At 43.1% G+C, this 15,212-nt stretch overlaps 1 protein-coding gene across 1 annotated transcript in view; it reads left to right on the top strand.

The window, feature by feature from the left end:
• The window catches only part of SLC4A11 (solute carrier family 4 member 11), a 152,231-nt gene that overhangs the window by 59,103 nt on the left and 77,916 nt on the right, over nt 1–15,212 (top strand). Inside the window, exons 6-7 of the mRNA XM_065405750.1 lie at nt 3,347–3,578; nt 5,780–5,861. Coding sequence (XP_065261822.1) covers nt 3,347–3,578; nt 5,780–5,861 — 314 coding nt within the window. The remainder of the gene's footprint in view (nt 1–3,346; nt 3,579–5,779; nt 5,862–15,212) is intronic.

Genomic DNA, 15,212 nt, shown 5'->3' with positions numbered 1-15,212 from the left:
TTCTTGAATGAAAAGACTCTTTGTTTCCCTCTTACAATGAAGACAACTTTGGTTTGCAATGTTGCAATTGCACTTTAGGAGTATAAAGAATTTTTTTCTTCCTCTTACAACAACTGTATTGTTATAAGGCTTTTTCAGTTTTCATTAGGACGATTCCAGCATAAAGCATCCCATTGTGACTTACACGTTGTTTAAGACAAGATTAATGACCACTCCTTCACACATATTTTGTGCTTAAACAAGTGAATTTTCTCTTCATAGAGCAGATTTAGGGCTTGTCTACGCTACCCACTGGATCGGCAGGCTTCGATCGATCCAGCGGGGGTCAATTTATCGCGTCTAGTATAGATGCGATAAATCGACTGCTGAGCGCTCTCCCGTCGACTCCGGTACTCCACCAGAATGAGCAGCGCAAGCAGAGTCAACGGGAGAGGGTCAGCTGTTGACTTACCCCAGTGAAGACGCCGCGGCAAGTAGATCTAACTACATCGACTTCAGCTACGCTATTCACGTCGCTGAAGTTGCGTATCTTAGATCGACCCCGCGTGGTAGTGTAGACAAGCCCCTAGTTTGAGCTAAGCCCCCAGCATTTCCAACTAAGGCCCTGGCTGCCTTGCGGGGTCTGTAGCAGCATAGCTATGGTGCTGTAGCTATGTTGGCATAACCCTATAGTGCAGACCCAGCCTACGCCAATGGAAGGGGTAGCGTTCTTCTGTCGACCTAGCTGGGGGATTAGTTCGGCATGAGTGCCATAGTTACATTAACCTAAAATGTAAGTAATTTTTGGTAGTTACCTAATACTGTCTTACGGTACTTCTCTGGCCCACATGACTGTAGCTTCTGAGCACATCACAATCTTTAGCATTTTTACCCTCACACCTTGAGACAGGACAGTGCTGTTATCCCCATTTTACAGATAGTCTTTCTGTGCCTCATTTCCCCAAGTGACTTGCTCATGGTCACTCAGGAAGTCTGGCAGAGCAGGGATTTGAACCCTGGTCTGCCAACTCCTAGGCTAGTGCTCTAATCGCTAAACCCGTGGTTCTCAGTCTGGGGTACACCTACCCCTGGGGGTACGCAGAGGTCTTCCGGTGGGTACATCAACTCATCTACATATTAGCCTGTTGTAAAACTAGGCAACAGAAAAAGCACTAACTTGTCTATACTGCTTTATATACTATACACTGAAATATAGTTACAATATTTATATTCCAATTGATTTATTTTATAACTATCTGGTAAAAATGAGAAAGTCAGCCATTTTTCAGTACTAGTGTGCTGTGACACTTTTTTTTTTTTTGTATTTTTATGTCTGATTTCGTAAGCCAGTAGTTTTTAAGTGAGGTGCAACTTGGGGGTACGCAAGACAAATCAGACTCCTGAAAGGGGTACAATAGTCTGGAAAAGTCGAGAGCCACTGACCTAGACCATCCTTCCCGTCTGGAATTGTGACTTAAACTGAGGAGATTCCTCTTGGTACAGCCCAAAAGGGATGAGCCATCTGCATTGGAGTGCTCTCTGTATTTCTTTACCCTTTGGTTTGAAATACACTGCTGAGGATGCTGTGTGCCATTCGCTTCAATGAGTGAAGGTTGGGGATCCTAGCGTGTAGGTTTCAACAGGGTGCTGTATGTCTCTGTGAAAGACGCCCGGAGAAGCAGTATGTTGTGAGGTGAATCAGGGGGCGATGGGCATGTTCAAAGCGCTTAATGCTGCTCTGCCAACAGTTACTGCTGTTCAGTCCCGTTTTCTCTCAAACACCTTTGTGGTTCTCCCACTGCCCCTTATGCATGGGAGAAGGACCCTGTTAAAATCTGCAAAGCCACTCTGTTACCTTATTTACAATAGCTCCTTAAACCTCACCTCTGCCGCGGTGCCTGCTTCATGCCTGTCTGGCTTTGATTAGGTGAGGGGCAAATGGAAACTTCTGCTTAACTGTTTGTTTTGCTGTTGTCTTATCCTACCCTGTTTATCTGGGTTGTCTGATAGATAGATGTACTCTGGGGCAGGCACTGGCTCTTTTGTTACTCGTCTGTACAGTGTCTAGTACAATAGGGTCCCCTGTTCCTCAGTTGGACTTCCTGGGGTCACCACAATAAAAGTAGTAATAGAAAGATTAAGTAGTAGTTCAATCTCCCTTTTAATGAACATATGGCAACAAAGGCTTTGAGAAGAGGGAAGCCTAGTTCCTTAAAATAATCCTCCTCTGTCTAAATCAGGGGTAACGAGCTGATTTTCAGTGGCATTCTCACTGCCTGGGTCCTGGCCACTGGTCCAGGGGGCTCTGCATTTTAATTTAATTTTAAATGAAGCTTCTTAAACATTTTAAAAACCTTATTTACTTTACATACAACAATAGTTTAGTTATATATTATAGACATATAGAAAGAGACCTTCTAAAAATGTTAAAATGTATGACTGGCCCGCAAAACCTTAAATTAGAGTGAATAAACGAAGACTCGGCACATCACTTCTGAAAGGTTGCTGACCCCTGGTCTAAATTATTCTATGTAAGAAATTGATTGATGCAAAGTAAAACAGTGTTCATGGCAATGGATGTGTTGCTTGTACTGACAACTTGATCATTAAAGTCATGAGTAAAATGTTAGTTACACTTTGATGAGGCTATAAATGGAAAAGGGAAAGAGGTTGCATTTGTCATGTATGAGACAAATGTGGACCCCAACAATAAAGATATAGGGTAACATTTTTGAAAGTGCTTAAGTCACCTTTTCAAAGGTGACTTAGGAGCCTAAATCGGATCGATTTACGATCTGATTTGGACTCCTATAGGCCTAACTCACTCTAGAAAATGGGACTTAGGGACCTTAACCATTCATTTAGCACCAGTATTTACAATTTTTATTTTTATTTTTGTCCTTTTGCCATAACTTTGCCTGAAGCATCTGTAGAATCGTAAATGTATTGAAGTATCAATTTGATTTTGTGCGTGTGTTTGTTCTTTTAACAGTACCCAAGCACCCACAATTTCCAGTGACGTGAGGTGGAACTGCAGATCCTTAGTTCAATGATAACTGAATTATTTAACTAACAAAAAATAACCTAAAGAGTTATCACAGTGCTGCTGCTCTGCTGTGGTCAAGCCTGGTTGTGTTCTTAGTCTCTCTCTCTCTCTGACTTTCTTGGCTGTGAGTGGGAGTCTACAGCACTCCCAGTGTCCCGCGGGATGTGTAGCACAAAATCTTCAGATTTGTGTCTGTGTTACAGCCCGAACGAAATGCATATTTGTGGCTAACTATACAAGCGGTCAGGGTACTCTAGTAGTTCATTGGTACATATAGCGTTCGTATGAAACGTCTAATGAGAGAACCTTTCCCTAATACAGTACCTGAAATTAAAGAATTTTGAGGAAGAAGTCAGAGCCCACCGTGACCTGGATGGGTTCCTGGCCAGAGCTATCATCATACTGGATGAGACCGCAACCTCCTTGGATGATGTTCTTCGAGAGATGCTGAAACACTTCGCTGAAGATTCTGACAACACAGAGCCAAGCTGCAACTTTGACAAAATAATGAGCACTTTATTCACCGATTCGGGAGCCCCCAGGGAAGGGAATGGTAACTACCTCTTCATTTATTGTAGCTGTGGAGTTTCTATCTGAGCTGCATGTTTTGACTCTTATGAACAACATCTAAATTGTTTTGTACCATTTTCATTATTGCTTATGAGTCTCAATATTTACTGCTCATTCCCCGTGACCACACGCTCATACGTTGTGTGTCATGCCATTGGTAACATTTAAATCTGAGTCACTTATTAATGTGGTAGCTGGGTTATCCCATGTTGTGTCTGTCTGAATTGTTAAAAGATACATTTTATACTTAAACTGGAATATTGACTTTGTGTCTAGGTTAAGTCATATTGGTTCAGTCTGAAGGGATGGGTCATCATCAGCATTGAAGTGCTCTTTGTATTTCATTACCCTTTGGTTTGGAATATTTCTCTTTCTGTAAGAGCTTGTTTGTTTGTGGTGTTTGTTAGAGTCCCTTTGGGACTGGTACCGCTTGCTCCCAGAAACACTCAGCTCTGCCATGGGAATCTCTCTAAGGCTAGGTCTACACCGGGGGGGGGGGTTGACCTAAGATACGCAACTTCAGCTACGGCATATCTTAGGTTGGTTTACCTGGCCGTGAGGACGGCGGCGAGTTGACCGCTGCCACTCCCCCGTCGACTCCGCTTCCGCCTCTCACCGCGGTGGAGTTCCGGAGTCGACGGCAGAGCGATCGGGGATCGATTTTATCGCGTCTACACTAAATGTGATAAATCAATCCCCGATAGATGGATCACTACCCGCCAATCCGGCAAGTAGTGTAGACGTACCCTAAGCCTAAAATCACCCAACTTGACACATGCTTGTGAATTCCTCTGTGGCTCTGCTGAAATCCTGCATGGTTGCAAATATCTAACCAGTTGAGGAGACCTGGACAGAACTTCCTTTGGAGCCATTTAACATTGTTTCTCAGTCAAATGAAAACAACGAGGAGTCCGGAACATAGGTAGCTCTGCAGTTTCTCTTCATTTGCAAATTTAACACCATTAATTTGGGCTTGAATAGAGACTGGGAGTGGTTGGCTTATTACAAAAGCAATTTTCCCTCTCTTGGTATTGACACCTCCTTATCAGTTATTGGGAGTGGACCACATCCACCCTGATTGAATTGGCTCTGTGAACACTGGTTCTCCACTAGTAAGGTAACTCCCTTCTCTTCACGTGCCAGTATATTTATGCCTGTATCTGTAGTTTTCACTGCATGCATCTAAAGAAGTGGGTTTTTTTACCCATGAAAGCTTATGCTCAAATCGGGTAGTCTTTAAGGTGCCACCGGACTCCTCATTGTTTTTGTGGATACAGACTAACACGGCTAACCCTCTGAGACTTGACAATCAAATGAAAGTGACAGGAGGCAGTTCCTCTTCTCCAGAAATTCAGTGAGATGCCATGGGAGCAACACCGGCTGGCCTACAGCATAAGACACTGGAGCCAGTGATCAAATCGTACTCAACCATGTGACAGTACATGGCACCAGCCCCCGGCCCTCCAGTCCATTACCCATGCAACGCTAGCTGAAGGAAGAGGCATTGATTGCAAGCATCCTTGTGCATTTTAGAAACTCTTCATTGAGAATAAAATATTTACGTGAATATACAAATGTGTGTTACTTAAAATACAGGGGTCCCACCTTTAATTTAATTCACAAATTTGACAAGACTCCTGAGTGAGTAGCACATATGTTCCTGCTTTGGTTATTCCGTGCTAAGCTTTCATTCGTTCATATACGCATATATTTATAGCTATATGCAATACAGATTTTCTGCCTCTTTTCAATGGCAATTGAGCATAAAGTTATAAATTGTTCCACAGAACAAGCAATGGGAATAAAATAGTCCAACCAAAGGATAAGATTTCATCTTTTGATAATTGGATTCAGCCTAACCTTATTTTATTTTTTTTCTGTAAGAGAGGCCTTATAGCCTGACTCTGTCAGCTTTGTAACGAAGAGAAGAACATTGCCACTCAAGACTGTAAAATGTCTTTTAAGGACAGTATTTGAAAACATCAGGTTGCGTGTTTCTATCTTTTATCCTTTTTTCCTGTGCATCAATCCAATCAGCAGATAAGTGAATCAAAGTGCAGTATTCATGCCAGTGCTTTGACAATGTTTTCCATCAGAACTCTGCATGAGTCTGGTTTGATGAAGCTGCAATTCTACAGAGTTACAATTTCTAAGTGTCTTTTTTTTTTTTTTTCCCCCCTCTAGTTCACCTCCTATCCGATACAATTCAGGGGGTCACAGCAACCGTCACAGGGGTTCAATATCAACAGTCCTGGCTCTGTATCATGTAAGTACATCAGACTATTGGGAACCCTTCCTGGGGTGCTCAGAACTAGAAACATTTTTTTTTCTGTACAAAACAATATGTATTGCACTTTATAAATGAGAATTTATTCCCTTCTGCTCATGGGCACATAATAATACTTTGCACTACCTTCCATCCACGGGTCTTGAATTGCTTTTTCAAACATTAATGAATTAAACTTCTTAGCACTGATATGATGTACTGTGAATGTTCCCCATTTTACAGATGGGGAAACGGAGACAGACAGTTTAAGTAATTAACGAAGGTTGCACAATACTTTTTACATCTGTATGATATTAGATAAAATATTGCTGGAATACTGTGTCCAGTTCTGGTATGCACACTTTTAAAAGGATATTCAGAAATTGGATAGGTTCACGGTCTGGAAAACATTTGTTACAATGAGACACTTGAGCAGCTCAATCTGTTTATCATATCTAAGAGAGGATTAAGAAACAGTTTGATCATTGTCTACCCACTACCTACCCAGAGGGAAGAGATCCTACACCAAAGGGCTCTTTAATCTATCAGGCAAAGGTATACTGAGACCAGCGCCTGGAAGCTGAAGTGAGATGCACGTATTTAACAATGAGGGTAATTAAATATTGAAACAGACTATCCGGGGATATGGTAAACTCCATCACTTGGCATCTTTAATTTAGGACTCAGTGTTTCTGTGAAAGATATATATTTTAGTTCAGCCACAAGTTGTTGGGCTGGCTGAAATCACTGGGTGAAATTCTGTGGTCTGTGTTCTGCAGGAAGTCAGACCTAGATGATCACACTGGTCCTTTCTGGCATTAAAAATCTATTAATCTAGAAGTCACTGACTGACTGATCTGGGAAATGAGCTCCGATCTTCTGACTTCATCCTCTGCATTACCACGCGCTCATGTTTCTTTCAAACATAGGTTTAGAAAAGATGTAATAATGTCATTGGGAATATTATGTGCGTATCAAGAGGAGAATAGATATGTCCCTTATTAGTCTGATAGATTGCTGAAGAGTGACTGAGAAGTCTTCTGTTTCAAACTGAAGTGGATATTGTGGTGGCATTGAGGATTTCCATTCCTCTCGTAATACTTGTCCTCATCTCTGGACCCTGCCACCACATCCATACTATGATGTTTGTTCTTGGCTCATAAATCTATGAGAGCTTTGGTTTGGTTGGGGTTTTTGCATGTTGTATAAGAGAGAGAGTGCTACAGAGAATGACTCTTCAGAGATAATTAAATATATTACATATTATACAGATTTCGGGTGTTAATTTGTTGTATGAAATTAAGAGCAAGTTACTTGTAGCATTGTATATGCACTGTTATTTACTGACCAGTCTACAAGTCGAACATGTGTATAGAACCCCACATCTAGGCAGATGGGTATTTGATGCATAATTGTTTTACTCTAGTAAATTGTTAAGTGCTACTGATTCAGTATGGTTGAAGCTGTGTCTCAGCCAGGGTTAATCAGGCTATGTCCTGGGAACTCTGGAGGGGTGAAAGTTAATTGTGAGACTGTAACGTAATGCATGCTCAGCCTGTGTTACAACCTGTAGACTGGAATAGTGCTCACGGCCCCTCCAATCCCCCAGTAGGAGTGTTTTGGATCACTAGGTCTACATATGTGCCACGGTGACTGAACATGTTGAGAAGACTAACGATATTTTTACTTACCTGTTGGGGAAAGGATTTACTGTCTTTAGGCAGAATTTTTCAAGGCTTACCTTAACCACATCTTAATGGAAGGGTTTTCTCCTTTGAGCCATCATTTGGTGATGCATTTCCTTGTTGCTGGTGACTTGGTAGGTTTTGGAGAACAGATAGTTTATCATCCATAGCGTATGCTGAGGGATTTTTATATATGTGGCCACTATGTTCGGATCTGTTGCAGAAGACGGCTCGGTAACCTGCTTGCCAACATCCCTTTCAGCGGAGGGTAGAGTCTGATATAAATTCATTAGTAATTAACATGATTGATTTAGTTTAGAATTCTCTCCCTAGTGGTGTGCACAGTTTGCAGGATGTCTGTCGAGAAATCATCACTTTTGGCACCTCGAAATTCTGGTAAACCCTAAGAAAGCTCTTCTCTTCTTTACCTAGTTTTGTCACATCACACACCCACTCTCTAGGTTGAAGCTGTCTTTATTTGCTGAGTTATCTGCAGAAACAGGCACCTGTATGCTGTGATCATGGGGACCATACAAGTACTTAGATGGTAAACTCTCCATTTGCACAGTGCCTAGCAGAATGAGGTCCTTGTCAATGACTAGGGCTCCTATGCCCTATGGTAATACAAACGATAAATAATCATCATACTGTCAAGACAGTAAATTAGATTATAAACTCTTTTGGGAGAGAGACCTTGTTTTTTATGTCTATAAAATGTCATGTACACTACAGGACTGCATAAATAATATAGTTACTTTACTGCTATTGAGAGCTGCATAGAGAATGGTAGTATGTCCTTTAGAAAGCTCTGTTTTTCTGAATGTTTGCGGTTCATTTCCAAACAGAGCATGGTTTGCCGTACTTTTTCCGAGTTTCACGTCTGAGGGTTGATATAGAGGCATCAGTGGTTTTAATGTGTTTGATCTATAAAGTGTTCATATGGTATTGATTTCAATAAGGAAGCTGGAAGAGCTATTCCTTTCCCCCTCCCAACCTCAATAGAAGTCCCATCAATATGTGTGGAACAGTATCTGATATCCAAAGTAGGGATAATAAACATAAACAAACTAGAGAAATACAACCTAGAGGGAGCTACTATAAGGTGGGTGCATAACTTATGGCAAAACCATTCCCAGAGAGTAGTTATCAGTGGTTCACAGTCAACCAGTTCTGGGTTTGGTTCTGTTCAATATCTTCATCGATGATTTAGATAAATCGATGATTTAGCAGGGGTCATGAGCAGGCTTCAGGGGGTCCACCAAGCAGGACCAGTGTTAGACTTGCTGGGGCCCAGGGCAGAAAGCCAAAGTCCCACTGCATGGGGCTGAAGCCCGGGGCCCTGAGCCCCACCACCTGGGGCTGAAGCAGAAGCCTGAGCAACTTAGCTTCACGGTGCCCCCTGTGGCATGGGGCCTTGGGCAATTGCCCTGCTTGCTACCCCTTAACGCCAGCCCTGGCTTTTATATGCAGAAAACCTGTTATTGTGGCACAGGTGGGCCATGGAATTTTTATAGCCTGTTTGTGGGGCCTCAGAAAGAAAAAGGTTGAGAAGCCCTGGCATAGGGAGTACACATATAAAGTTTGTGGACGCTACCAATCTGGGAGGGGTTGCTTTCGAGGATAGGGTTATCATTCAAAATGATCTGGACAAACTGAAGAAAATAGGATGAAATTCAATAAGGACAAATGCAAAGTACCGTAAAAGCTGAAAGTCCAGTTTATAGTGCAGTTGGTGCAGGGCTGTCAGGGGGCTGAGGCATAGGATGGGCTACGGGGCGCGCTCTGGGAGGGAGTTTGGGTCCAGGAGGGGGCTTTGGGCAGGGGGTTGGGGCGCAGGAGGGGCTTGGGGTGCCAGATGGCAGGGAGTGCTCACCTCCAGCAGCTCCTTGTAAGCACCTCCCGATACCTGCTGGTGGAGGCGCGGCCAGGCGGCTCTGCAGGCACTCTGCCTCTGTCCCCCATCCCAGAGCGCTGACTCCGTGGCTCCCAGCTCATTGGCCAGGAACCGCGGCCAATGGGAGCTGCAGGGGGCGGCGCCTGCAGACCAAGGCAGCAAGACACAAGAAGTAATTTTTCCACTCTACTACGCGCTGATTAGACCTCCGCTGGAGTATTGCGTCTAGTTCTGGGCACCACGTTTCAGGAAAGATGTGGACAGATTGGAGACAGTCCAGAGAAGAGCAACAAAAATGATATAGGTCTAGAAAACATGACCTATGAGGGAAGATTGAAAATAATGGGTTTGTTTAGTCTGGGGACATGCTAACAGTTTTCAAGTACAGGTTGTTACAAGAAAGAGGGAGAAAAATTGTTCTCTCTAACCTCTGAGGATAGGAAAAGAAGCAATGGCCGTAAGTTGCAGCAAGGGCAGTTTAGGTTGGACATTAGGAAAAACTTTCTGTCAGGGTGGTTAAGGAGTGGAATAAATTGCTTAGGGAGGTTGTGGAATCTCTGTATAACCTGCTCTTAAAAATCTCCAATGATGAACACCTGTCAGGGATGGTCTAGATAATACTTGTCCCCTTTCATTGAGGCAGGACTTAGACTAGATGATGACCTCTTGAGGTCCCTTCTAGTCCTATGATTCAATCTTCCAATCTACTAGCAGTTTTTAGGTGGCCTGCCTGCTATTTGGTGAAGTCGGGGAGTGCTTGCGCCCAGTTTCGTGCTATCTGTAGGCCTTGCTGGAGCCCTAGGCATAATTGACAGTGTGAACCAAAGGCTGTGAATCAGAGTAGGCCTGGCCTTGGCAAAATAATACACTAGGTATTGGCTACCCATGTAAGCACATTCCTGACCTGAGAGGATGGTACAGGAACACGTACCCAGCGTTCTCAGGTAACTATGTAAGCACATTCTTAAGAGATGGTGCAGGAACACACTGACCCCTTGTAAGATAAGAATGGGATGATAGGACAATGGATAAGGATGTTTTGCTTGAACTAACAGGCACATGGATAAGGGTGGTAACTAACAACATCTGGAGTGTCATACGGAACTTGTTTGTATCAATGTATAGAAGGAGAAGTCCTAGGAGGGGCATCTTTGTTCCGCCTAGGGAACAAGCTCCTGGTGTACTGACTCAGCAGGTACTTTGTCAAGGGCATACATGTGTTAGTGTACCTGTAGCTCCTATGAGGCGCTAGTACTGTGCTTTGTCGACAATAAACCTGGCCAAATGCCTTCGCCACTGAACCAAGCCTGTGTTTTTTCCTATGAATAACGCCAAGGTCTGCTGAATTAATGTGCTGCACTGTCTGCTAGTGCCGCTGATGTCGGAGCTCCAAGAGCAGCACACTGCCAGCAGTAACAACACTGCAGCATCAGCAACAACATTCCACTGCACTCACAACACTATCCTGTGGAAGATTGTGTTGAATTCTATTCCCCCTCCTGTAAACGAGTGTTCGAAGATGAGTAAGCTTGCGAGGAGTGTCAGGAATAAGTACTCTAAAGAGGGGCAGGAATCCTGGTAGGAGGCTTATTTGCGAATGAGTTGGGAAGGATAATAGAATCAATGAAGAATCAATTATTCTACTGGGAAACTTCACCACAGAAGGTTTTCTGTGCTGAAAATTTTGTCCTGTGGATTTTAGTTTCCATTCTGTTCTAGGACTGTACCTACCTAAAGCTGCTGTGCGTGACCCAAACAGGTATTAAATACTTAGACCAAAGTTGTTGAATTTTTTTAATGAGTCTTCAGAGGGACTGTCTTCTTGAACATTTCAAACATTTTAATTCAGCCATATTTTGTGTATGTGAAAGAAAAATCTGTTTAATATGTTCCTTTAGTGGCAATAGAGTCTCTGATGCCAGGATGGGAAAAGAATCAGCTAGCTGAAGGTGTATTGTTGAAGGCTTTCAAAAACAAATTCACTCCCAGTCTGTGGACAATCATGGAAAATTTCAGCCCAAGAAACCAACTTGTCAGAAAGCTGTGAGCAACTGAAAACCGAGTTTTATAGTGAAAGGATACAGTCCCGACATAAGCAGCAGGTGTCATCAAGCATCCGCTACAGTCCCTTATGACATGCCTATTTGGACGTGTTCATAGAGCAAGTCACTTCCTAACAAAGCACTGATCAAAGGCGAAATTGTGGTACAAATGTTCTGATTAATTAAATACATACGGTTTTATGACATAAATTCATGCTTTCTCTTCTACAGAAGGCAACCCTAAGAGTTGAATAATCACGTGTGTGAGTAATACTTATTTCCGTGGCAATCAGGATTTGAAAAAATAAGCTTATAACCCAAAGGTGTACAGTGCTATTATCCACAGTTTTCCTTATTTCCTTCTCCCTTTGTGACTCTAATTAAAAGAGAGGGAGGAAGGTTATGAGGGAAAGAAGTGGATGAGTTGTGCACTATAATTATATCTATTATTTTACTGTATTTTTGCTGTAGCTAGTGTAGAAAAGCTTTTAATAGAGCTATATTTTTAGAGCATATGCCTTGCCTGAAGAAAAATTACAACCCACTTAACTTGAGTGGGAGATTTGTCCGGGAGAATAATCTGTTTTTCCTGTAATATTAATTGGAAAATAACCTAAAATAAATCTTTTGCCATTGTTCTTCTGCAGTGTGTCGTTCCTCATCCTGACCCTCAGCTATCCTTTAAACTGACACTGCTGTCTTTCTTTTTTCCAAAACTGTATTTATTTCTCATTTCTATTGCTGGAGTGAGAGTAAGACTGAATGGGGCAGGCATGGTGCATAATGATACAAGTTTATGTTAATTGTTTAAAACATCTAAAGCAAATGAAAGGATGGTGATTGGAGTAAGAATTTAAAAGCTTAACTAAGGAAAACATTCAAGATCTAATGTAAATCCCCCAAAATAAGAAAAGTGAAGTTTAACTGAACCCTTTTCTTGCTGTGCTTTGGTACAAAATGTTGCAGTTGAAAAATATTTGTAGATAACCTTTTTAATTCATATCTGCAAAAACTGACTGCACAAAATATCCCTAGCAAGAGAGGACACTTGGTCTACCTCGGCTGTGTTTGTTCTGGACTCGGGGGGGGGGGGGGGTGTATGTCTTCTCTCTGCCTCTCCTCACCCCCGAATTCCTCTAATTCGAAGAGTGACGAAAATCAAACAAGCTAAAGCCAAAGTTATTCTGATTACCCCGACCTGATCAAAAGAACAGTAGTTCTCAGATCTACTGCAACTATCTGTCTCTCCCCACAATTCCAGATCTATTGACCCAGCAGAGGTGTCGGAGTTGTCATCTGGACCCAGACTCTCTCCACTTGACAGCATGGGCCATAGGACTTTGAGAGATCTTGAACTGTCCTGTTCAGACAAGGTACAGGAGATTCTATTGAACTCTAGGAAGTATTCAACTTGCCTGTGTTACGATCATAAGTGGAAAAGGTTCTCTTTGTGAGTAATCAACAATAACATGAAACCCAGCTTCAGCTCCTGTTCAGTCCATACCAGAGTACAAATGTAATTTGAAACCTCCATATTGTTAGTAAAAGTACATCTCACAGCCTTCTCTTGTTCTTTGCTGCTTAGTCCAGCGAAAGACTCTGTTCAGCCACAATCTGAAAAAAGATTTTTGAAGGGGTTAATGAACATCTCCAGTTAGAGAGCCCACGTCTATGTGGGATCTTGGTCTCCTACTCATTCAGCTCATGAACGTTCCTTCGAACTCATGAACGTTCCTTCGAACTCATGAAAGAATGTTCCCTGTTTCATTTGTCAATTAAAACAGCCTTTATTGCAGCCACAGAAAGCGAGAGAGCTTCAGGATCTCATGGTGAGACCCCCTTTTACAGTTGTTCGCAGAGATAAAGTTATCCTTTGTTTGCATCCAAAATTTCTCCCCAGACTGTTAACAGAATTACGTCCTAACCAAACTTGCCAGTAGCTTTTCCATAGACCTCACTCTCGCTCACAGAGAAAGCTAATCTACCTACCCTGGGTGCTAATAGAGCTGTAGATTTCTATTTGAATGGGCCTATGAAATACAGGAGATGCCCTGTGTGACACAACACAGTGGCATTCGTTTGAGTACTAGTTTTAATGTGGGTGCGGCCTCTCGGATGCACCAAGTTCATAGGCAGCTCTGGACTGGCTCTTTGCCCCATGTGACACTTAGGGTACGTCTACACTACCCGCCAGATCGGCAGGTAGTGATCGATCTATCGGGGATCGATTTATCGTGTCTAGTGTAGACGCGATAAAATCGATCCCTGATCGCTCTGCCGTCGACTCCGGAACTCCACCGTGGTGAGAGGCGGAAGCGAAGTCGACGGGGGAGCAGCAGCGGTCGACTCGCCGCCGTCCTCATGGCCAGGTAAATTGACCTAAGATACGCCGACGTTGCGTATCTTAAGTCGACCCCCACTCCCCCCAGTGTAGACCTAGCCAGAGGCTCACTGGTGGTTCACTATGCTGTGTCAGCAACTCTTGTCAAGCCTGACACACTCAGGGTGTACACCTTACACCCTGTTGTCATAATCTGTACCTAAAAGGTGTCTCACGAAGTATCATGTGCAAACTGGTAACACGCTGGTCAGGAATATTATTGCATGATGTATGAGTGGGTGTTGTATGGAGAATTATAAGTATGTGCTGGAAATACGTTCTTAAAAGGTGTTTTGTAGACAGGGCTTAAGTCACCTCATCCTAGACAAAGGAATGGTTCTGTCTGCTTGAATGGGTCTCCAGTGTAAACTGAGCAAGGGGAGATAATGAAGGTACCTTTACATAAAAGGTAAACAAAGCCATCAAACTAATGAGTGGAGGAGATCACCACAAACTGTCACGAGAGCGGGAGGAGACTGCAAAAATTAACCTGGCTCCAAGCAAGCTGAGCCCCCAGGAGGGCTTCCTGACTTTGAAAACAAAGATAAAACTTCAAGGATATGAGCAGAGAGGAAAAGCCATTTTTGGCATTCCTCACTTGAGGAGTCAGAGAAATGAAGCACTTTGAGGTCTGTATGTTGGGTCCTGGCTAAAGGACAGGCCAGCCAGGCTGGAAGAACGACCGTGGTGAGAAAAATTTCTTTGAACAAAAGACTCTGGTTTGTTGTGTTTTAGCTTTAGAAGCATATTTTTACTTCTGCTTGATTGTGACCGTTTCTGTCCTTATTCCCTATACTTGGTATCACTTAAATTATGTCCTTTTGCTAATAAACTTTTTACGTTGACCATAAACCAACTCAGGGCTTTGATTGAAGTGTGGGGTTTGTCACCCCCCCTGAAGTGAATTAGCTGCTTATTACCATCTCTTTAAAGGAGCAGCGAACTTGATACGGTTTTGTGGGTGCTACAGTAAGAAGGGCAAAGAAGGGTGGTTTGGGGGGAGAACTGGGGGCTGGAAGGGTTGTTGAGGTCCCCCTGTAAAGAGTAACTGGGCGGTGGAAGCCAGGGGGAAATCCGTGTGTTTGATACCAACAGCCAGCTTATATGAGACCTGAATCAAAGCTGCACAGCAAACAGGCACTTAGAGTAACAGAGCAAGGGGGAGGGATAGCTCAGTGGTTTGAGCATTGGCCTGCTAAACCCAGGGTTGTGAGCTCAATCCTTGAGGGGGCCACTTAGGGATCTGGGGCAAAATCAGTACTTGGTCCTGCTAGTGAAGGCAGGGGGCTGGACTCGATCACCTTTCAGGGTCCCTTCCAGTTCTAGGAGATAGGATATCTCCATATATTA

This window comes from Emys orbicularis, chromosome 5, assembly GCF_028017835.1.
Source record: "Emys orbicularis isolate rEmyOrb1 chromosome 5, rEmyOrb1.hap1, whole genome shotgun sequence".
Classification (NCBI taxonomy): Eukaryota; Metazoa; Chordata; order Testudines; family Emydidae; genus Emys; species Emys orbicularis.
Note: the sequence above shows the minus strand (reverse complement) of the source record. Positions and strands in the feature narration are given on the sequence as shown.